General features: G+C 44.8%; 1 protein-coding gene across 10 annotated transcripts in view; it reads right to left on the bottom strand.

Annotated features, from left to right (window-relative positions):
• The window catches only part of HTR4 (5-hydroxytryptamine receptor 4), a 211739-nt gene that overhangs the window by 69903 nt on the left and 119171 nt on the right, over positions 1-22665 (bottom strand). For 7 of the 10 annotated variants that reach the window (XM_075009850.1, XM_075009851.1, XM_075009844.1 and 4 more), the window contains 2 exons: positions 19112-19680; positions 2915-5518 (listed from right to left, as the gene is read on the bottom strand). In XM_075009850.1, coding sequence (XP_074865951.1) covers positions 5425-5518; positions 19112-19680 — 663 coding nt within the window. In that variant the 3' untranslated portion in view covers positions 2915-5424. Of the gene's footprint in view, positions 1-2914; positions 5519-7243; positions 7321-19111; positions 19681-22665 lie in introns of those variants that run through there. The other 3 variants (XM_075009848.1, XR_012647630.1, XM_075009847.1) reach the window with 3 other exon arrangements.

Below are 22665 nucleotides of genomic sequence, written 5' to 3'. Positions count from 1 at the left end.
ACATACAGGTTGCCGCTGGCCTCTGACTTTGTGTCTGGCTCTGGCGGGGTTTGGGTTTCAGAGGCTGCTGCCTCCTCCTCCTCCTGATGGTGCTCCTGCTGCAGTCGGGAGGCCTCGAGTGCTGTGTCCTCGCTGTGGTGTGGTGGGGATGTGTCCCTCCAGGATGGTGTGGAGCTCACTGTAATAGGGGCAGGTGGTGAGTCCTGCCCTGAAGCACTGGGCAGCATCCCAGGACTGGACATAGCCCTGGTGAAGCTTCTTAACCTTGGCCCGCGCCTGCTCCATACTTTGGGGTGGGAGAGAGGCTTCTAATCAGGGCAGTGGCCATCTGAGCATATAAGATATAACATAATAACATACTGGTAACTGTAAACAAACTTTATGGGGTCAAAGGAAACTGGGCTGCACCCAGGTTAAGTGGACATCTGGCTAACTAAGATAATGCCAGGCAATGGCTGTTGCTGGACCAGATAGTGCCAGACTAGAGAGGATCAACTTGTACCTCAAAAGATGTTTGCCCCTGGAAGCAATTTTTTTCCAATGTTTGTAACAGAGCACTGTTGGAATCTGATCATGGCCTCTCTCTACTACCTCCCCGCAAAACCAACAGGCATTTAGCAGTACCTCCCTCACTGGTAAGCGCTTCAGCATAGTCTTTTCCTGGACTATGTAGCCTTTCCGTGGCAGGCTTCCCGAGACTCAAAGTCAGTACAAAATGAATGAATGCTGCAGTCAAAGTAAGCTCTGAAGCTGATGTGGACTGAATTTGGGTAGCCCAAGCAATTCTGATTTTGAAGAGATATGGGAGGCAAATTTTCTCGTTGATACTTCTAAAACTGAGAGGTTATAGTCTTTTCCTTCCTCCTCTTTGCTCTCTGAATATGGACTTCCCCTGTCAGACCTCACAATCTCCATCTTCTGTTCTCAAGTGTGACAGTTGCTGGCTCCTGGGACCCCTCAGGCTGGTCCCTTGTGGGATCGGGGGGTCTTGGGCTGCCTTCTGCTCAGCCATCTGTGAGGCTCTCACTAACGGTGTCACTGTGAGGGTGTGGGGGATTGCAGACTGTAGCTCTGATGCTCCCACATCCCACATGCTCCTGCCACAGGGTTTCCTGGTTTTATTGGGTAACTACGGGGGCATTTGCACATTTTTACTTCAAAGACAGTTGTGTCTCCAGTTGCTAATGTAAGCCTGTACTATATTTATTGGATATATTTGTTTTAAAGGGGCCTACAAAGATTCAGGAAACTCGGAAGTAGGGGGTGTCTGTAAAGTATATGTAACTTGTGCAATATGCTATTGAGCCAGCTACTTTTGTTATATTATCCATTGTGCTCTGTGGTTCCTGCCTCCAGCTCTTCTTCAATGTAGCTGGTATTTATCTTGCACCTTTATCCCCAAGGAATGCAAATAACTTTGCAAATATTGATACAAATGTATCCAAGAGTTATTCTCCCCGAAAGATGAAATGCAGCAGCTTCTGGGGAGCAAAGCAAGATTAAGAGTGCACATAAAATTATACAATGGTATAAGGCAGGAGGCAGACAAGATAGCAGCATGCATGCAGCTGAAACTAAAGGAGGAGGATGTAGGTGGAATTTTAGTGGGATACTGAGGATATTAAGACAAATCCCCCTAAGGGCCTGGATCCAAAGCTCTCCAAAGTCAACAGAAAACCTTTGGATCAGACATTAAATGTTCAAAATGTGTTCACATTTCAGGGCAGGAATATGCCTTTAGGGCACCACTTTGTAATGGCAAAATGATGCAGAGCCACCTCACCCCACAGGAAACTCTGGATGTGTATAAACTGTATATCCAACAACACACATACATAGTTCCCATTAGTGGTAGTGGGAGATTTGGGTTTAATGGAGGGGAGCCAGAATCTAAGTACAGAACAAATCTACACACAACCACTTCATTATCACCACATCACCCCTAAGCTTCAAGCATTCTGAGCATTGTAAGAAATGTGCTACTGGTACAGGGTTCATTAGTTAGGACATGCCCAGGTACTGTGCGCTTGTGTGTGTGTGTGTGTGTGTGTGTGTGTGTGTGTGTGTGTGTGTGTGTGTGTGTGTGTGTGTGTGTGTGTGTGTGAGAGAGAGAGAGAGAGAGAGAGAGAGAGAGAGAGAGAGAGAGAGAGAGAGAAGTACTGTGTGCACATGGAGCCTTGCATTTAAGGAACAGCAAGAATGGTCCATTTTTGCTGTGTGGATAAACCTGCACAAATATCTATCACTATAATAAAGCCGATGTGGGGAACATGACTGGAATGAAATTATAAAATCCAATAATGGCACTTGGCTGATGGTCTCTAATCTGATTTCACATGAGCCTTTCCCAACAGCAAGTTTTTCCAACAGCTAATGTCTTGCCTTTTCATCAAAATCTCCAACCCAATTAAAATTACCATTCAAATAGCTTTCTGCAAACAGGAGCTGCTGCCTGTTCCGTCAGGAGACCTAGTATGATGCAAACATATGTCCAAAAAGCCAGTTAACCTTTGTTTAGACAGTGTCCCTGTAGATAATGGGCTGTATCTTTGTGCAGTTTCTCTGTCACCTAGTACTGTACTTTGTGGGAAAAGGGAAGGCAACTTTATACCAGAGACACTCACAACTGGTGACAAACATGCAAAATATGGGTTCTGGGCACGGAAATGTTCAGTCAAGGGAAAGCTGAAGGAGAAACTGAAGTAGCTGCCACAGGTTCAGGCCTTGATTAAGCACCTCGGAAATAGCTACCATTGTTCTCCCGCATGCCATATGGACATAATATTCATACTGCATGCCAATGTTTCCAAAATGCTCGAGACCAATTATTCATTATGCAAGCTGGCCAGGCAAAGTAGAGAGCATTCAAAAACAGTCATGTGTGTGAAAGACAGGAGAAATTTAATTTAGAGAGACAACATTTAATTTACGTTTAACTTTACATTTGAATCAGGGAGACCAGGAAATGAAACCAGTAGAAATTATGTGCAAAATAAGCCTTTGGCTGTTAGACAACAGCAAGAGTAGTCACTGCTGTCCCCCTTTCCCCTCCATTTTCTTCACTTTGGTTTTCATAATGCTGCCCTTCCGATCAGAGCTGCCTTCCAACAGAGCCGGACAGGCCATTGTCAATTTAAAAGATACCACGTTATTTTTTGCAGGCTTTTGTAAGCCAAATTATTTTCTATTACTCATAAATAACAGACAGATTAATTGACGTCTTGCATAAAGCCACTTGGCAGAGCCAAGGGATGAGAGTGTGGGGGTGTCTTTGATGATGGTATTGGATACAGAATGCCTGACTACAGAACTCAAATAGAGCAGAGAAGGGAGGTAGCAACAGGAGCAGTTGCAAAGCTCCAAGCTTCTCAAAATGCCAACATGCAACAGAGCATCCCAATTGCCCCCTGCAGAAGGGGCTTTCGGAAGAACCCAGACATGAAGTGAATCACAGAGCAAACCAGGACGTAGGTAGGTGTGTCTGGTGGGATGCACAGCAAGAGGTAGTCCTAGAACAGAGAGACAGTCTTACTGAGAATTCAGTGTCACCTTGCAAATATGCTGTCTGCTTTCATTACCCAAAGTACATACTGCAGAATTAAAAGTAGACTAGGATGTATTGATATTTCAGTAGCTCCCAGGCGCAAAGTACCCTAAAGGGTAATTCGGCTTCACTTCCTGAATCAAACTGACATACAAATAGAAATTCTGATATTAATCATAAATCTTATGTTCTGCTACATAACAAAAGAGGGTTCATTTCAGGACTAATCTGTTTCTTCAAAATACAAACATATTGAAAAAAAAGATTATCTTATGTATTTTAAAGCCCTAATCCATCCCACTTGCATATAATAAGATAAATATCTTGACTTAATTCACCTCAGTTACAAGAAGCTTTTATCTTATCATAAGCCAGCCAGAGTTAACACTGTCAAGACTGGCAAATCATGGCCCAGGGTAAGAAGCACTTCCCACCAATGGGGGCATGGCTCCAACAGCCTTATTACCTCAGCAGTCTGAGCAAGGAACAACAACTGGAAATGGGCAGCGAGTTTCAGGAGAAGTACCCAGCAGGTGTCTCAGTAGGAACAAAATGAAACCAGAATTGGCATATGCAGCTCGTACGTTACCTGCCTAGTGCACAACTTCACAGGGCTGGTAATGAACAAGCACAACTGTTGCACTAGTTCCTTATATGAACTCATCAGTGTCACTATAATCTGAGAATCCAGCTAAACCAGGGATGCTGCAAGTCCCCCAGAAGGGCTGGATGGCAGTGAGCATTTGGGGTCTATGGAAGGAAAGCTGCACTCCTTCACACCCTTTTCCCTGAACATCACAGGATCATTCTAAACAGCCAAGCAAAAGCCTAGATATATTTGAAGTATTCAAAAAAGCTTTTCAGGTTTAATTTGTGCACAAAACACTGTGGGGGTGAGGGAAATATTTGTGGGAAACCCAGCCTAAACTTCCAGATTAACAATTGTATAAAGAGAAATTAGCACATCAGCTTTGTGTCCTGGGGAGAACAGACATTCAACAAATCTATTACTACACTTATAAATTAATGGGAGGATTCAACAAAAGCTGCAGGGAAATTAGCCCCATAAAACCACTTCCCCACCTCCCATATATGCTGCAGGGTTGGAGGGTTTTTTCTCCAATAGTTGTGAAATCTTGTCATCCCTTCCAAACAAAGCATTAAAGCCGTGGTATCCAACGTGATCGCACTCGCCATGTGGCAAACAGGGCACCACAGTGTAGTGATTCCAGGATTCTGGCCCTGGAGCATTTATTTAGAGTGGAGGGAGGCGCTGAGCAGGGGGGTGTTGAATATGGAAGGACAACAACCACAAGGGTGGCAATCTTTGAATTCCTATTGCACACCACTGGATTAAAGCACAAGCCAACAATCAATTCTTCAATTCAATTAGTAGCCACAAAAATCCCCAATAATTTTTCTCACAATTCACCATCTTTCCCTGCTAGATCTGGTTCCAGCCTCCTCTCTACATAGCACCAAGTTCTTGCCTTTGAACTTTTTGTCAGATGATTGGCTTTTACACGAGAGTGGAGGCACCTTGAATCAATGATCCAGCATAAAGGCTGGCTAGCAGGGTAGCTATGTATAGGCAGCCTACGGCTCAAAGACACCTTACATACCAGCAGCACACTGACAACTTCTGGTCCATCCAACTTGGGTTAAACTTCAACACGTCTGAGGAAGCCCGTGAGATGTATCTGGTGTGTGCGTCAAACAACATAGGCCAGACCTCAGCTAGCGTAGGTCAATACAGTTCCACTGACGTAAAGAGAGCTGGAAAGAGGCCAACTTACATCAGCTGAGGATCTGGACCCATATGAATTACTGGAAAATATCTTTCTTTTTTAAAGGGCATTTTTCCTCTTAAATACACCTCCTTAGATGAAGCAATTAAAGTGTGTACATAACAGTTGGGGGGTTGCCTTTTTTCCACTTCTCCCAGCTCTTCTTATTAATTCTTCTGATGTAATGCTGAAAGGAAAGCAGTTAAATGATAGATCAGAAGGCTGTATGAGACAGAGCTCAGTAATGAGAACAATTACTGCAGAAAAAGGAATGGGGGGCGGGACAGGCAGGGAAAAGCCACTGGAAGCTTAAAGGACAAGCAAAGCTGCCCAGCACTGGGTGAGACAGACAACAACTTCTAAATGGTCTTTCCTGTCTCTTGGGCTGCCTCACTGGCTATGACTACACTGGAGCGTTTTGAGGACAAAACCCCGGTTTTGTTAACAAAACTGGTAGAGCGTCCACACACAAAATTTGTTTTGTCAACAGTATGTTGACTAAAGTTGGCACTTTCACCAACAACCTGTTGCCTCTCTCTTGTGAGGAAGAGCACCTTTGACAGAAAAAACCAGTGTGGAGGCTTTGGGGAGCAGGGGGACTTCTGTCAACAGAAAGGGCTTCCAGTGTACTGGGGAACCCTGTTTGCTGAGCTTCTGGTCTGCCGTTCTGTCAAGAGAGGGCCAAGCAGTCCAGCCACTCTCTGTTGACAGAATGGCTCACACTTTCAATCCGCTTTAGTGTACGGCTGCACTCTGTCGACAGACGTTTTGTCAGAAAATCTCTTCCGAGAGAAACATCTGTTAACAGATGCTTCCAGTGTAGCCATAGCCTCTGTCTATCTCCATGAATTGTTGCTTCCACTATAGGCAGTTTCTAACCATCACAAACACCCTTTACTCCACATTGGTTTCACACCAGCAATCTGGCAGCTCTTTAACATTGACTAAATATGTTTTTCTTTCATCTAGCTCAGCAAGGGAGAATATGGCAGAGCAATTATACAGAGGATGTTGACTGAGTCTTAAATTTAATTGTACTGTACAGAGCACAAAACTAGTGCTCAACTCATTTTGGGTACGTGCAGTTCTCTTTATGTTCTCATAAGGGGTTCCTCTGCTGTTGACTTGAGCTTTGTCCACCCTGGCAATTGAGTGACAAAGCTTTTGTTCCTTAGAGATGCTTAATCCTCCTCCACTCCGACTCCCATCAAATGCTTTGCTACAGCAACTACTAGTTTAAACAGTGCTTCCTTGGCAGTGGTTCTCTCCTGCTGACAAAGCAAACAAGCTAACATTGCTCCTGGGATGGAAGGTTTGTTTATACCGCTTGAATTTTAGTGACAAGGCTGTGCCAACACAGTGCCACTAAAAGCTGTGTAATGTAGACATACCCTCAGAGATTTTAAACCAGAAGGGATGATTATAATCATCTAACCTGATGTACGGCATAATACAAGTCCTAAAACCTCACTCACTAATTCCTAAATCATGATAATCACTTCTGCTTGAGCTAGAGCATCTCTTTTAGGAAGAGATCCAGTCTTCATTTAAAGCCCACAAGTGATGGAGAAACGACTACATCCCTAGTTGTATCATGGGTTAATTACCTTCTCTGATATTTATGAGAACAAAAGAAGTCCTGTGGCACCTTATAGACTAACAGATATTTTGGAGAATAAGCTTTCGTGGGCAAAGACCCACTTCATCTGATGAAGCGGGTCTTTGTCCATGAAAGCTTATGCTCCAAAATATCTGTTAGTCTATAAGGTGCCACAGGACTTCTTGTTGTTCTCAAAGATACAGACTAACACAGCTACCTCTCTGATATTTATCTGATATTTATGGCTCTCCATGTTCTGCCTTTTAATCCTATGTTTATACATCTACTAATCTTAGCATTTTTGAAACTTACATTAAAAATCTTGCATGTGGTCATGGATCTCATGCCAAACTGTAATATACAGTGAGACGCCAAGTATCTCTGCGAGGCTGAAGATTTAAAAATGTCAAGAACAGCTCAATGAGAAAAAAATTGGGTCTGAGGAAGCTGTGTATAGCAGTACATACAATCTTGAAGAGGTGTGTGATCAAAATGAGAAACGCTTCTGATACTCAGTACCGGGTATACTGGAGCACTGCCATACCAAGGCCACATTTGGAAGAGCCGATAACAAGTATATGGGGGCCCACAAATATGTTTGGCACTGGGCTCACAAAATATTAAACAGCATGTGACCAAGAACCAATCCCTCTAGAAACATAACTGCTCCATGACAATTCCTCATTTACAGTTATATTTTGAGACCTAACAGTTAGCTGATTTTGATCCATTTTAAAACCTGTGCCATGTTTATTTTTATATAAATTGTTTCTTAATCAAAATGTTGTGCCTTATACAAGTAAAAGTATATTATATCAACACTTCTACCTTTATCAACCAAACCCATAATCTCAGCAAGGTAGATTTTCCACAGACTCATGTTGATTGGTGCTTGGTGAGTATTACAGGCAGAGATGGAGGAACAGACAAGGATATAAGTACTAGAATAAAGGACAGCAACAGCTGCATTCAAGACTCTTTGTCCCATATGGAGTTCATAAATAATATCTGCAAAGACAAAACTGTGTATCTTCAACACAAATGTAAAGAGTGTGCTCTTGTATTGCAGGAAGACCCTGCACACTCAAAAGTATTCAAATCACAAGTTACAGACATTCATAAACAGAAGCCTGGGGCACATCCTTCCCATCAGATGGCAAGACTTGGTCGCAAATGAGAAGCTTTGGAACAGAGCAGGACAAGAACTCCCTGATGTTCAAATCAAGAGAAGAAAGTGGGGATGGCTAGGCCACACTTTCAGAAAACCATCATCCAGCATAATTCGTCAAGCTGTCAAATGGAACCCACAAGGGAAATGCAAAAGCAGGAGAGCTCAGACAACATGAAGATCTACTGAGATTGAAGGACAAAAATTGGGATATTCCTGGGGTCAGTTAGAAGTTTTGTCCTGAGACAGAGTGACGTGGAGGAGACTTGTAGATGATTTATGTTCCATCCAGAGTATAAGGGTTTAAAGTCAACTAAGTCATGTTGATTGGTATTAATTACAGTTCCCTCTTTTTTATTAATTGAGACTTGAATCAGGCATTATCAGTATTGTAGTTGTTTCACTATCATGTGAGGATAGATTCATTCTGGGCCAAGCAGGCAGAGGAGGACTATCAATTGGTTGGTTTCAGCTTCCTGAATCTCTTCTAGTCCCTCCTGCTGTGCACAGGTTAGAGCAAGGGTGAGGAAAGTTACCACATCAGGCCCCATTTTTGTCCCTGCAAATAGCAGTTCCCCTCCCTGCCTCATGTACCAACCAGTCTAACGTAACCCAAACCAACAGAAATTTTGCTTATGTTCATATGAAAAAAACAAAAAAAAAAAACCCTTTCAGCATGTGTAAGAAAATAAGTATGTGTAATGTACAACCTTTATTAATCAGTACATAAATATGAATACACAGACATGAAAGCTGTAACATATTTCAATATTTTTAATGATGGATGTGCCTGAGACCCAGCACCAATTGTGCAGAGCCTCTCTGAAAAAATTTCATGCCCCAAGGGGGCCCACTCCCACACTTTGCACAGTCCTGAGTTAGAGCAATCTCTAACTGTGTCAGCCAGTTATCTCCCTCTCTCTCTCTCTCTCTCACACACACACACACACACACACACACACACACACCCACACACACACACCCACCAATAAACTATTTTCCAGCTGGCAGATAGCATTCCACTCTAACCACTATTCCTGGAGCCTACACATGCCACGTATACTGGGAGCACGCGGTAGGGAAGAATGGTAGCCAGGTCCATACCTGCTGGGGTATGTCCATTTTTGTAGTTATGGAGTCTACTCTCCCTATATATTGCTTGAGTGGTGCAAAAGAGTGGAGTAGGGCAGAGAATCCGTCCCTCAATGTTTTATGATAAGGCAGCTAAGCCAACTTTTTGCTCCTGATGATGAGGTCAGGTCATAACATGAGCTGCAGCCACACAGTACCTCTGACTTCTTGCAAGAGGGATACACTGAAGCTACATGGTGCTATTCTTGCATCTTAACCTCTTTCTTGAACTGATTTATTGTATTGTAAAACACCTCTTATTGCCCAGAGAATTGAAACCAACAAACATTTCCAAATTAGCTCCTGGAGGGAAATATTAGTTATCATTGTTAAATGAGAGTTTAAATTAGTTGTTCTCCATTTTCTCTATTATTTAAACCAATACAGGATGAAAACGAAGAGTCATAGCAAATTCTAAATTCATACCACGTGTGGTAATTGCTTCTAAATTATGTTCCCTAAATCTCAGAGCTCTTTGTTCACTTGATGTTCCTGCCATGATTAAACAGAATGGAAGCACTAAATTACCTTAGTCTACCTTGTGTAATGGTTTTGTGGGCTTCAGTGATCAGCCCTGCTACCTGCTAGATTATAAGAACCTTGCTGAGGCTAGAACTCCAGATATCCAGCTTGCTTCAGAAACATAAACTGCCAAACGAGCATTGAGGAGAAATCTCCATTTGCCATAAAAGAGAAGAAAACCTATTTCTCCATGGCTCTCCAGCCCCTAGAGGACAACACGATAACACACTCGAGCAGGTCAGAAGAGGGTAATGATGTACAATCACACTTAATCAGCCCAATAAATTACAACAGTACATAAAAAGATTTCTATTTACCCATGTGAAGAAAAAAACAGCTTTAGGGATATGAAAGAATTAATAGGGGTCTGGAAGGCAATACAATGGGGCTGGGGGTCCTGGCCAGGGCAGGCTGTTTCCTTGCTGATTTATAGACCTGTTCGCTTTCTTGCTTGAGGCCTGGACAAACAGATAAGCATGAAGCTTCATCAAAACTGTAACTTGAAGCCTGTAACTTAACAACTGTGTCCTTTGTTAACAACATGGCTTTGTACACTTGTTCAGTTCTCACTCACTCTGTAAGAATACTTTCCAGGTTACAGCTTCTGTGCAGTAAACCCTCGATTTAAAAGACTAATGGGGGAAAGGGGTGTCCGTTATATCTGGATCTGCAGGACTGGAGGCGCCGTGCAAGGCAGACTAGGGAGTGCGCTGTCTGAGACCTGGAAGGAACGCAGCAGGCTCAGGAGAGCGCTAGGCTGCGGCAGCCCCAGTGGCTTCAGCCGAGGCAGCAGCCCCAGCCACTCCAGCGGCTCTTCCAGCCCTGGCAGCTCCAGCTCTGGCAGCTCTGGTGGGTTGCCAGCATTTATCTGGGAGTAGTGGGGAGGCTGGCAAACAGCGTCTGTTATTTCTGAAGTCCGTTATATCAGGGTCCGTTAAATCAAGGGTTTACTGTACTCTCTATAACCTGCTGGATTGGGAAATATAATGTAGAAAAGTGTTGATGTAACTGAAAATCCTGTAAACAGGGATGGGTAAAATAATAATACTCATCGCCAGCCTACTAATGTTCCTTGTATGGCAGTTAGCATCACTAAACATGGGTGTTGTCGAAGCAGGGACAGGTGTGTGAATTTACATGCTAAGATAGGAGTGTTACCAGTGCCAAATCATTGCCCCTCAGAATGTGTGTTGCGGGGGAGGGGAGCAAGGTAAACATGCAATGGCAATAAAAGGTTCCTCCACTCCTAGAAGTGTGAGCCTGTTTCTCTTTTCATTTCAACTGGCCACATCACATTTTAAAAAAATCTAGAGAGATTGGAATCCATGGTAATTTAATAGATGCATCAAAATAGCACTTCATTTGTTTCACTGATAAACCACATAGGTCTCTAAATTCCCAGTCCATAAAGTTTCCTCTAAGACCATTTCTCAGAGAGGAAATTCAGAGTCAGAGGTCATCTTGTTGGCCTAGACGCAGCTGGCATTTACTAGCAAGCAAGAGATTCTGGATCTGAGTTAATCTTTTATCTCTGAGCAAGAGTTCGCCCTTTCTCCTAAGCACTAAGCCACTGTTTTTGTGCGTATGGACATCTGCATTTTATGAGTGAGAGAGGGAAACAAGGGGGGATAAGTCACACTGCAAGTCAGCTCATATACCTGAGGCTAATGCACTCCCCCTGGGAAAAAGACCCGACCACGCTGACAGCTTGTCCTGTCTTCAGGGACAGATCTGACTGTGAAAAGCTGGAGGAGAGGCAAATGAGCAGCAAATAGGGAGCCTGCATTTGAAAGTCTGTCGTCTGGAGGGATTCAGGGTGTAAATCTCCAGCTGTTTAGGCATAAGAAGCCTGTTCCCTCTAGACCCTGCCATATCCATAAATGGGAGAAAACTTGTATATCCAAACCCCACTGGGTAAATTGTAATGAATGCATTCTAGTTCAACTCAGGAAGGTCTAGTTACTGGGCGTCTGTAAAGGGAAGCTGTAAAGACAGACAAGTGACTTCTAGTCATAAAACCATGTCCTTGAAAGATGCTTGTCAGTTATATCAGAATGCAACATAACAACACATTGTGTAAGTAATCTCTGGATTTCCTGACTCAAATCGCATCTACCAAGCACAAAATTCCATTAGAGCAGTTATAAATGCACCGCTCCTCGTAGCATTCTAAATATCTTGCAACGGGAGACTGGATTGTCTAAGGAATGCTTAGAGCACACTGGTATCATTCAGCGAGTTCTACTACCAATTTGTGCGCATCTGGATGGAAAGAAGCAAATTTTCAGACTCAGGCATGACACCAATTGCAGGGGTCATTGCTGGCTTGTGTGTCCCAGTTTTGGAGGCACATATGGAAATCCTGGCCCTAGATCTAATTCCGTAAATGAGAGTGAGCCTGAACTTGGCCAGAGACAGTGAAACAGGGACTGGGTGACTTGAACATAGAGAGAGAACATGCCACAAAGAGTGAACTCCTGCGAGAACTCCTCATTAGCACAGGCTTTATCTCTATGGTGATTGCCCATCTGTTTAAAACTGTTTAGAGAAATGAGTAGGACTTGCAATTCATCCTGTACAGAATAACACTTGTATTGTTCTAACGCATGATGCCCAGGAGAAGTGTGAGGGGCACAGATGGTGCCAGGCTGGAGCAGGCAGGGTGCGCAGATGGCACCATGAGGAAACAGGCAGGATTGCAGGTGCATGGGTGTACACAGGGAGAGGGACATACTATGTGCCTTCTGAAATGATTCTTCTCTGGCTGCTTTGGCACGTTGCTCCCCCTCTTCACATCTATCTACTGGCCTCCCTGATCTTCCACATCAGTTGCCAACTTCTCATTATCAAATGTGAGGCCCTGCACAGTTCTGCTCCTGCATATATTTCCCTATCAGAATTACAGACCTGGGTGTTAAGTTACATGTCTTCATTCTGAGGTGGAATTCCATAATTCTCTCATTCTTAGATTGAGCCCTGAGCTACAGGACCCAGGGAATCACCCATGCTTCCCAGCTGGCCACTCTGGGTTCATTTCCTGAGATTTTTCCTTTCAGCAGATTGTGACCAAGCAGCCTTCTCACAGTAGAGGGTGGTTGCTTTGAAGTAGGAACAAAGCATATCTAGCAAAGGGTTTCTAAAACACACAGTCCCTCTACCTGTCTGTCTAATCTGCAGAGTTATCATTCCATGTGAGCAAGCTCCATCATCTTCAGGCACCCTGAGGAGTCCTTGGGCATGTTTACACGGCCCTGGAGTATAGTGCTGCTGCTGGCAGCACTATGCTAATGCTGTTTATTGCAAATGGTTCCCCATTTGCATAGCTGCATGAGACTTCGCTCTCAGCAGAGAGGACTGCCGGCAGTAAAGAGGTTGTGTGGACGTGCCTCTGCCGGCTGAACCCAGCTCTGTCACCAGCCCCTTATCCCTGAGGTTGCTGTAAAGTCTACGCATAGATCATTATAAAATCAGGTCTCAAAACTATTCCCAATACAAGTTCTGTTGAACACTCCCAGCATTAGAGATATTTCAGAATCTCTACATCAGCTGACTGTACACAGCAGGTGCAGAAGCTCTCCTCTGGCCCATTTTCCACTCTCCCCCTGCCCCCTTTCCATAACAGTGTAGACAGCAGAGCACCAACTGGAATTTAGGGCAGGATCAGGAACACCAAGGAGTCTAAAGGTGAGGGATGAGACTTTCAAAGCCAGCAAGAGGATTCTTCTCAATGGCAGTCACGCAGCAAAATCCAAACAGTTTTGAAAATCTCAATCAAGTTTCCTACGCATTCTGGAAGCTAACTCCGGAAGAGAAATGAAGAAGTCGATCACCCATAGAAGTCACCCTCTCTGTAGGCTGTAGTACTTTGGTCTTATTTCAGTTGATGGGTCCATAGGCACTGGGTGGCAGAGCCAGTGATAGGCATAAACAGACTAAACAATCTCTTAAGGCTCCATATAACTATAAAAGAAATCCATTGGAATATAAATATTGTACTTACATTTCAGCGTGGAGTATACAGAGCAGCACAAACGAGCCACTGTATTGACTTAACTAGTGCTTCTTATGTGCCGGTTATAAAACTAAGCAAATATCTAGATGAGCTGAGGTATCTCCTGGAAGACCTCTGGATACCCCAGGGATAGGTGTACCACTGGACTATTATCTGGTTGTCCATTCAAGCATTAAACTCTGACTGTAGGACTAAACCTAAAATCACTGCAGTCATGAAAAATTACCCCTCTGTCTCACAAAACACTTTCACAGTCACCACTTAAAAAATGAAAAACTTTCACCATATGCCTCAATGACTGAGGATGATCCCAAATGAAACAAACTGCAATTTAGTGACAACACAGCTCTCTAACAGCAATTTCTCAAAAACATGCTGTCCCCACTATGTTCAGTTGCTTAGTCTTTCTTGACAGAGCTATGCTTATCAGATTATTTTCATCAACTCTACTAACACAAAAGTGACTTCTTGAACACTGACCACTGCTCAATTACATCTTCAACACAACCATATGGTACTATGCACTAAGCCAAATGTCAGCGACACCCAGCATGGGTGCCAAGAGTGACATGCAAGCCAATTTTCATTGACACATGAGGCGGTAGCTCAGACTCACCCCTCCTCCCCCATGAAGCCGGAAGCTTGTTCAAAGCCATGCCACCTGTGGATTAACAAAAGACCAAGTAATGCTGTCAACGACCACCTGAATGGTAAAGCTCTGCATCTTCATTTCTTTATTAATGAAGTTGTAAGTAGGACTATCACCAGCGCTCAGCCTGTACATAGCGGTCAAAAGGTCAAAGTTTGACACTCCGCCTCGGAAAGATTGCTGAACCCTGCATTAAGCAACACGGTACAATACATGTACAGTATGGCAAAATTCTGGAACTTGTTCTATGTGGGAATGCCACTGACATCAACAGGAGTTCTGTACAGACTGCAGAAATATTTACATTATGTCTTGTAAAATGAAATTTACTAATAGCAATGACACACCCTGGCAACACATTCTAAGAGGAAGAGTGTGCTTAAACTCATATGCTTAAACTACTTTGCCTTTGCCCTCATGACTCATAACACCATCTGCATGCTATAATTAAATAGAAATTGATGTCTGAAATAACTTATTTACAGTACTTAGTTTGTTCTCTTGGTGAGTGACCGCGTTGTAAATTCTCACCCACGTTCACTGGTGAAAATTATTCCCTAATTCCTTTCAATAAATAATTTCAGACTCTGCATCTCACTAGTATTGTAAATTCCAAATATCAAAATCAGATATATAATTAATGTTGTAAATTGAGTAGCTAATGCAAGGTAATGACAAACAGTGAAGTGCTAAAACAGCATGAATGCCACATTGTGAAGATGACTACACAGTTCACAATTCAGTTGGCACCAACACTGCTTGAATTTTGCAACTATATGTACAATTCAAAATTAATGTAAGTGAAAATTCAAACAGTAAGATTAAAATGCACTTTGGGGCAGTATTTGTACGAGTATTACTCAAGTGCTCATATGTCTGCAGAAAGCAAATCCCAAAAGGTTGTAAATACGATCAAATGAAAATGCACTTTCCAAGCTGCATAAATATTTGCATAGAATGTTTTTTCTTCTGCACTTGCCGTTCTAACTTCAATTGCAACTTAGTTCCACCTAGTACCTATTCACTACGATGACAGAGAGATAGCTGTGTTAGTCTGTATTCTATCAAAACAAAAAAGGCAATCATGACTGCTTTTTTGTTTTGATATTCTCTACTGTGTTTGGGAAGAAACAAGCACTTGGTGGCCTCATTAAAAGTCCCAGTGGATAGAGGTGGATGGCACTGACTGGTAGAGATGAATAGACAGTATGAAAACTGATGTCTGCTGGCACCTTCAAGTGCTGATACTCATGGCTAAGGCATATGCCATGACTGTCTCTGCCTGAGTTATGCCTGTCCCTGGAGAATTCAGTCTTCCAGGACACAAACACGCACACAAGAGGTAATAAACTCTATTTCCAGTTGTGTTAATTTGTATTTGCTGAGGGAGTCTTGTTTTTGCAATCCAGTGCTTTTACCACTCTCTGATCCTCTGGATGGTTTTTTTTTCCCATTCCTAACATAACTGCGAAAAATGCTAAAATGGGTCTGTCTGAACATTTTGACACTTAATATTGACAGAAAAATAAAACACCGCATTCTTAAATGGGAAAACATTTTTAAAAGTCAGTTGCATCACAGAACAGCATCTGCATCTCATCCTAAACAAAGGCAAATGCACCCATTGCAACCTCCAGTCTTACTCAAACTCATCAGATGCACAGTTCTCAGTGAAAGTAAAATGCTTTGGATGGGGAGGGAAAAATGTGATCCTGTGAGAATCTTGAGGAGAGTGAGGGTTGGAGCACCTGATGTGTATGACTCCCATTCCCATGATCAATATTTTTCACTCCTGCTTCCCTATTGGGTTGAACCACTTGAATCTCTTTAAACACCAAACCCTGAAATGCCCTGAATTTTGAAGATTCTGCTCCAGATTCAGCAAAGGCTCTACTCTAACTTTCTGCCACCACTGACTCTGGTAGAACTGACATTTCCCTCTGCTACAGGACCTGCAGAGGTTATCAGAGCCTCATAAATGGGAGATGTTGGCCGCAGAAGGATCATTGGCTTTCTATCTTAGCAATGTGTTAATTCATAACATCCCTTAAGCATCTGCCCCAATGGGGCTCCTCTGAAACCAGAAGCATAACCTACTACAACGTTTACCTGGTAGAAAATTCCCTGGTAGTGTGTCAGCACCCACCAGCTGAGTGAAAAACCCTGGTGCAAGGTTACTGGGCTGGTGAGGAGGGGTTCAAGTTAGTGCCTGGGAGAATGTAGCTCACTGAATTTATCCTCCTTCCTTGCAGATAACAATATGCTTTGTGTTCGAAAGAATAATGTGGATGCAATTTAACTTTCAGACAGGAATAGCTACCCACAGACCAGAGTTAGGCTGACCTCCATTCTTAAACCTCAAACTTCTAAAAACCTAAGTGCATGCTGCTCCTCACCCCCATCCTGGGGGAAATAACTAACACCTTCTTCCATCCTCCATTTAGGAAGCTGAGGATGAGGAAACCAAAAGGTAATTGGCCTTTGAAGGACGGGTGTGCAGAGCAGGCATTGCTGAGCAGCCCCATCTGATCATCCAAGCCTCCAAAGGGGAGGAAGAGATGGAAACCTAAGCAGTCTTTAGGAGGTACTGAGAGATGATGGAGAACCAATGGGAAGTGATCACAGCTAAGATTCAGAATCTTCTTTATTATAGTAATACTCAGACCTCGCTGGCTCAGGAGCCAAACTGGTGATCAATATAACACTAAGGAGTGAGAGAAGTGTGAATTTATTGTTTCTTACATTATTCTCATAGGAAAATGACTGAACCGGTACTATTGTTTTTATCAACTATGCAGCAGCAACAGCTGGAGCCCCAGACCCTTTGAATTGCTGCATGCTCCATGTGGTGCTGAGGATGCTGGGGAGACTGTGGTGAACTCCAAGCAGTGTTGGGGGCTCGCTGCCCCAGCCCTGCCCTTTCACCCAAGGCTGTGCCCCTACCAGGAATGTGGAGCCAGACCACCCTCACCTTGACCAAGGACCTGGCAAATCTGCTGGTCCCCCCATGATGGGGCTAGGAAAACCACAAGCAACACATCCCCTCTAGATATGATAAATCCCAGCACAGCTCCCTTTCCCCCAGAATCACTATGCGTGGAAGTGCATAGGGAAGGACAGTGCAGGCCCTCTGGCTTCTAAGCTTGATAGTTAAGCACCAGACCCTAGCACCCACTGACTAATATTAGACACAGGTCTCCCTCCCTTTGTCCCCAAACGACTGTGCTGTTCTCCCAGGCTTGCACCTTTTAAATTGCAGAACCTCTGGCTCATTTCAGGAGTGTCTGGTCCAGAAACACTGAACCTGACTACAGTGAAATGCCCTCTAATACTTCTGTAAGGCCTCAGTCTCTCCCCTCCCAATGACGTGAGGACAACATCCGCTGCTGGAGAGCCCAGAAAAATGACTGACTTGCTTCTTATGAACCGGAGAGACACTTTACAATAAGCAGAACCAGAGACAGCCAGGAGGCTCTGTGAATCCTTCCTCAGGAAACCAGCATTTGGCTCATCCCTGTGAGCACTGCTACGATATAAATAGCCTCTCACGCAGCAGCGTGGCACAGAGCCAAGACGCCGTTACACAATGAGGGCGCAGAGAGTTTAGCCCCTTGAAACCCCATTTTAATCAGCAGAAGATATGTTTAAAATGCCTCTTAGTGACCTGGAAACCTAGAAGGGACTTCCTGAGTGCTCTAGCATGAGTTACTATGAGTTTATTCCCGTCTCATCCATTGTACCTCAGAAACACATCTCAAGAGGACATGGATGTTTACAATAAAAATATGTCTGAGACAAACCTGCTGATGGAGCCCAGTCTGTGGAGTTCAGCTTCAGAACTGAGCCTCCCGGCTGTGGGTGGCTCTGGGAGTTAGAGCAGGGAGCTGCTCATTACTGTCCTCTCCTGTAAACACACCACTGCATCATGGAGTATTTGCTTACAACCACATTCTTCAGTTGCCTCATCCCCCTGTAGAACTCTACCACCCACTTCCCCCAACTTCTGCCAGGGCATCAAGAGTGGTGTTTTTCACATTGTACTCGCACTCCCTCCAGAGACCTTCACCAGACTCTTACCCTGCTCCCAATGCCAAGTCAGCAAGGTCTAACTGTGGACAGCTGTTCACTGGATACATGGGCTTAGACCCAGTGACTGCAATGGAGATAGCACTAAAATACCTTACCTGGAGGCCATTCGCAGCCAGTGAATATGGCAAAAAACACAAGGTAAACCATTACACTGACATGCCATGGAGGCCCTTTGCAGTGGTTTAGAAAGTGAAATGACTGGGCTTTGAAAGAAAGGAATTACAGAACACGGAAAGATAATGGCCTCCTTGATAACCAGAGCAGAGAATGACACAGTCTTAGTGGGTGTTAATTTTCACCCATTGGAACTAAGCATTTAAACTCAGATGCCCCTACAACAATGCCCACATGCCTGCTACATCTGCATAACTCTCTGCACATGCAGAAATAATGGCATTGTACCCGCTGGTGGGCTTGTCATTCCCTGTGGTGGAAGCACAAACACCAGCAGGCAGGCACAAATCCACGTGTCAGGTGCTCCTGTTGCACCTCTAACCAATCACCCGCCTGAACAGAAAGAGAAAATCACCCCGTCAGTAAAAGTCCATTGACAAGAGTGACCTGTTTTCAGTGACTCAGCATATGCTGCCGCTTCTGAGAAGCACTCACCTTAGCACGTGTGTTGATCCATTTATAGTGGTGGTAGAACAGGGGACAGTTTGCCCCAAGATGGAAGGCCTTCGGTACCGTTCGTCCCCACAGCACAGAATGATGAGGAAGGCACGTCTGAAAGACTTGTTCAGGAAGGCATACAGGAATGGGTTCAACCCTGAATTGATGTAGCCCAACCACAGGAAAGCTGTCCACAGCTGCTCAGGTACAGTATAGTTTATGAATGGGTCCACAACATTAGTGATAAAGAACGGGGCCCAGCACAGGCAGAAGCAACCCATGATAATACACAGGGTCTTGGCAGCTTTGGTCTCAGTCTTCATTCGGTGACTGCTATGCTGGTCTGGGTGGTGCTGCCTCCCCTCTGTGGGCGCCCCTGCGCGCTGGAGGATCCGGATCTGGCGGGCATGCTCCCTGGCTGTGATGTAGATCCGATAATAGGCCAGCACCATTAAGAGAAATGGGATGTAGAAGGCCACCACAGAGCAAGTAATGGCATAGGGTTTGTTGACCATGAATACGCAGTAGGTTGAGTTGGAAGCCTTGTTGAATTGTCTTTGTTGTATCTGAAAGAAGAAAATGAGAAAAGGAACAAAAGAGGCTTTATCGCAGCTTCTCTGATTACAAAAATCTCTGCTTTCGTTTGCAGTGCCAACACCTCCACCACCTTCTGCTTCCATCTATCTCTCCCTCATCTCTCTAATACCTTTTGTATTGCTTTCATCCATTTGCTCTCTCTCTCTCTCTCTCTCTCACTCACTTATTCTCTCTCTGGGTATGTCAACACTGCATTGTACAAACTGGGTTTACAATGGCTAGACCTGGGTCTCCCAGCCTTGCTGATATGTCCATACTGTACTACACAGACCTTCTCTCTCAAGTCTGCAGCTTGACCTGCATCCACACCACAAAATGTCAGGGCTTGGGTCTGAATCACGGTGGGACTCTGAACTGATGACACCCACCCTGCAAAGTCCCAGCACCCAAGTTCTGAGGTTGCTGACTGTAGTCAGACTAATTTATGTGTGGATAAAAGAGGGGATTAGACTAAAACCATAGTGAAAGTCGAGGCTTAGCGTGTAGTGTAGATACACCCTATGTGATTATCCCGGTATAATTTGCTGCTTTGAGTTTCCTAAGACTTACTAATCTGTAGTTAGTGCCACACTCCCAAACACTCCAAAGATCTGCTCAACCTGGTTATCAAATATTCACTCTCTCTCTAAAATTGAAACCAAGGACTATAGATGAAAAAGAACAATTCCAGACAGGAAAGGAGGGTAGACGGAAAGTAATTCCTTTACTCTCTGCTATTTATACATCATCCATTGGTAACCAGCTTTATAGCTACGATGTCCAAATGTTGCCTAGCCACGCTCCATGCTGGAAACAAGAAAAGAACCTGAATGAACGGCATGTCATCCATAAAATGGAGCAGACTGCAGCCAACCTCACCACCCTACAATGGACATGTGTCCCACAGAGAGTTCCAGTCCAATGGTGCATCTACACTAGCCAGCTATGTCGAAGTAGCTGGTACAACGTCAAAATAGTACGCGTCGCATCTACACGCACCATGAGCTATTTCGACGTTGAAATCAATGTTAGGTGGCGAGATGTCGAAATTGCTATTCCTATCCGAAGATGGGAATAGCGTCCTACTTCGACATTCAACGTCGAAGTAGGGCGTGTGTAGACGATCTGCATCCTGCTACGTTGAAATAGCAGGGTCCTCCATGGCGGCCATCAGCTGAGGAGCTGAGAGATGCTCTGTCCAGCCCCTGCGGGGCTCTATTGTCACCACGTGCAGCAGCCCTTAGCCCAGGGCTTCTGGCTGCTGCTGCTGCTGCTGCTGCTGCAGCAGCTGGGGGTCCATGCTGCATGCACAGGGTCTGCAACCGGTTGGTGGCTCTGTGGATCTCATGTTGTGCAGGCTGAGTGTGTCTGGGAGGGGAGCAGCTTGGGGCTTTGCTGGCCTCTTATTTCGACAGGGAACGCTGGTGTGTGTGGATGCTCTGTATTTCCTTCCAGGGCGGCTCCTTTCGACGTTCTCCATCACTACTTTGACGTTGAACGTTGATGGCACCAGCCCTGGAGGACATGTAGACGATACGCGTCGAAGTAGCCTATTTCAATGTTCTTACGTCGAAATAGGCTACTTCGACGTAGTGTGCTAGTGTAGACGTAGCCCCAGTGTAAGCCATCTTGTGCTTCTCTACCACATTAAAGAGGAAGAGAGTTGCAGGCTGCATCACAGAACTCTGGGAGCTGCATATGGCCCCTGGCCATGCCATAGGCACTCACTGGTGAAGGAGAAGCCATAAAAGAATGGAGGAAGCTGAAAGATGTGAGTCTTGGGTGAAAGATAGTCCTGTGGGAGAACAGTACTGTTATCAAACAGTTGCAGCATTGACTCCATTGATCATGTAATGCCTGGCATTAGGTGTTTGCATGAGAAGTAATAGCTCTGCCTCTTCTCTCCTTCACTGGTTTTGACAAGACAGAGTGTAAAGTGCACAAAAAAAAGAAAAAGAAAACCACAATGCCCCCACAAAAAACCCAAAACACACAAAAACCCTGCAACCCTCACTGAGGTAGGCCCCCCCAAGTGAGAAGGAGAAAGAAATCCCTCACAGATGTGGACCTCAAATGAGAAGCAGGAAAAAAAGAGAGACTCCCATGGGGGAAGGGCACCTCGGCTCAGAGCTTCATCCTAGGGCTGGATTAACTCTTCTAAGCTGCGTCTACACGTGCACGCTACTTCGAAGTAGCGGCACCAACGTCGAAATAGCGCCCGTCGCGTCTACACGCGTCGGGCGCTATTTCGAAGTTAACTTCGACGTTAGGCGGCGAGACGTCGAAGTTGCTAACCTCATGAGGAGATAGGAATAGCGCCCTACTTCGACGTTCAACGTCGAAGTAGGGACCGTGTAGACGATCCGCGTCCCACAACGTCGAAATTGCTGGGTCCTCCATGGCGGCCATCAGCTGGGGGGTTGAGAGATGCTCTCTCTGGTCACCGTGGGCAGCAGCCCTTAGCCCAGGGCTTCTGGCTGCTGCTGCGGCAGCTGGGGATCTATGCTGCAGGCACAGGGTCTGCAACCAGTTGTCAGCTCTGTGTATCTTGTGTTGTTTAGTGCAACTGTGTCTGGGAGGGGCCCTTTAAGGGAGCGGCTGGCTGTTGAGTCCGCCCTGTGACCCTGTCTGCAGCTGTGCCTGGCATCCCTATTTCGATGTGTGCTACTTTGACGTGTAGACGTTCCCTTGCTGCGCCTATTTCGATGTTGGGCTGAGCAACGTCGAAGTTGAACATCGACGTTGCCGGCCCTGGAGGACGTGTAGACGTTATTCATCGAAATAGACTATTTCGATGTTGGCTGCACGTGTAGACATAGCCCTAGAGTCCTAGAGCTAGTGGATTTTGTGGGACCCCCTCTAGGCTCTGGGGTGGGATCAAAAATGAGGGGTTCAGTGTGCGGGAGGGGGCTGTTAGGGAATGGCTGAGGCTGAGTGTGTGGGGTCTGGATGGAAGGTGGGTGCAGGAGAAGGGG

The sequence above is a fragment of the Carettochelys insculpta genome, chromosome 15 (assembly GCF_033958435.1).
Source record: "Carettochelys insculpta isolate YL-2023 chromosome 15, ASM3395843v1, whole genome shotgun sequence".
NCBI classification, from domain to species: domain Eukaryota; kingdom Metazoa; phylum Chordata; order Testudines; family Carettochelyidae; genus Carettochelys; species Carettochelys insculpta.
Note: the sequence above shows the minus strand (reverse complement) of the source record. Positions and strands in the feature narration are given on the sequence as shown.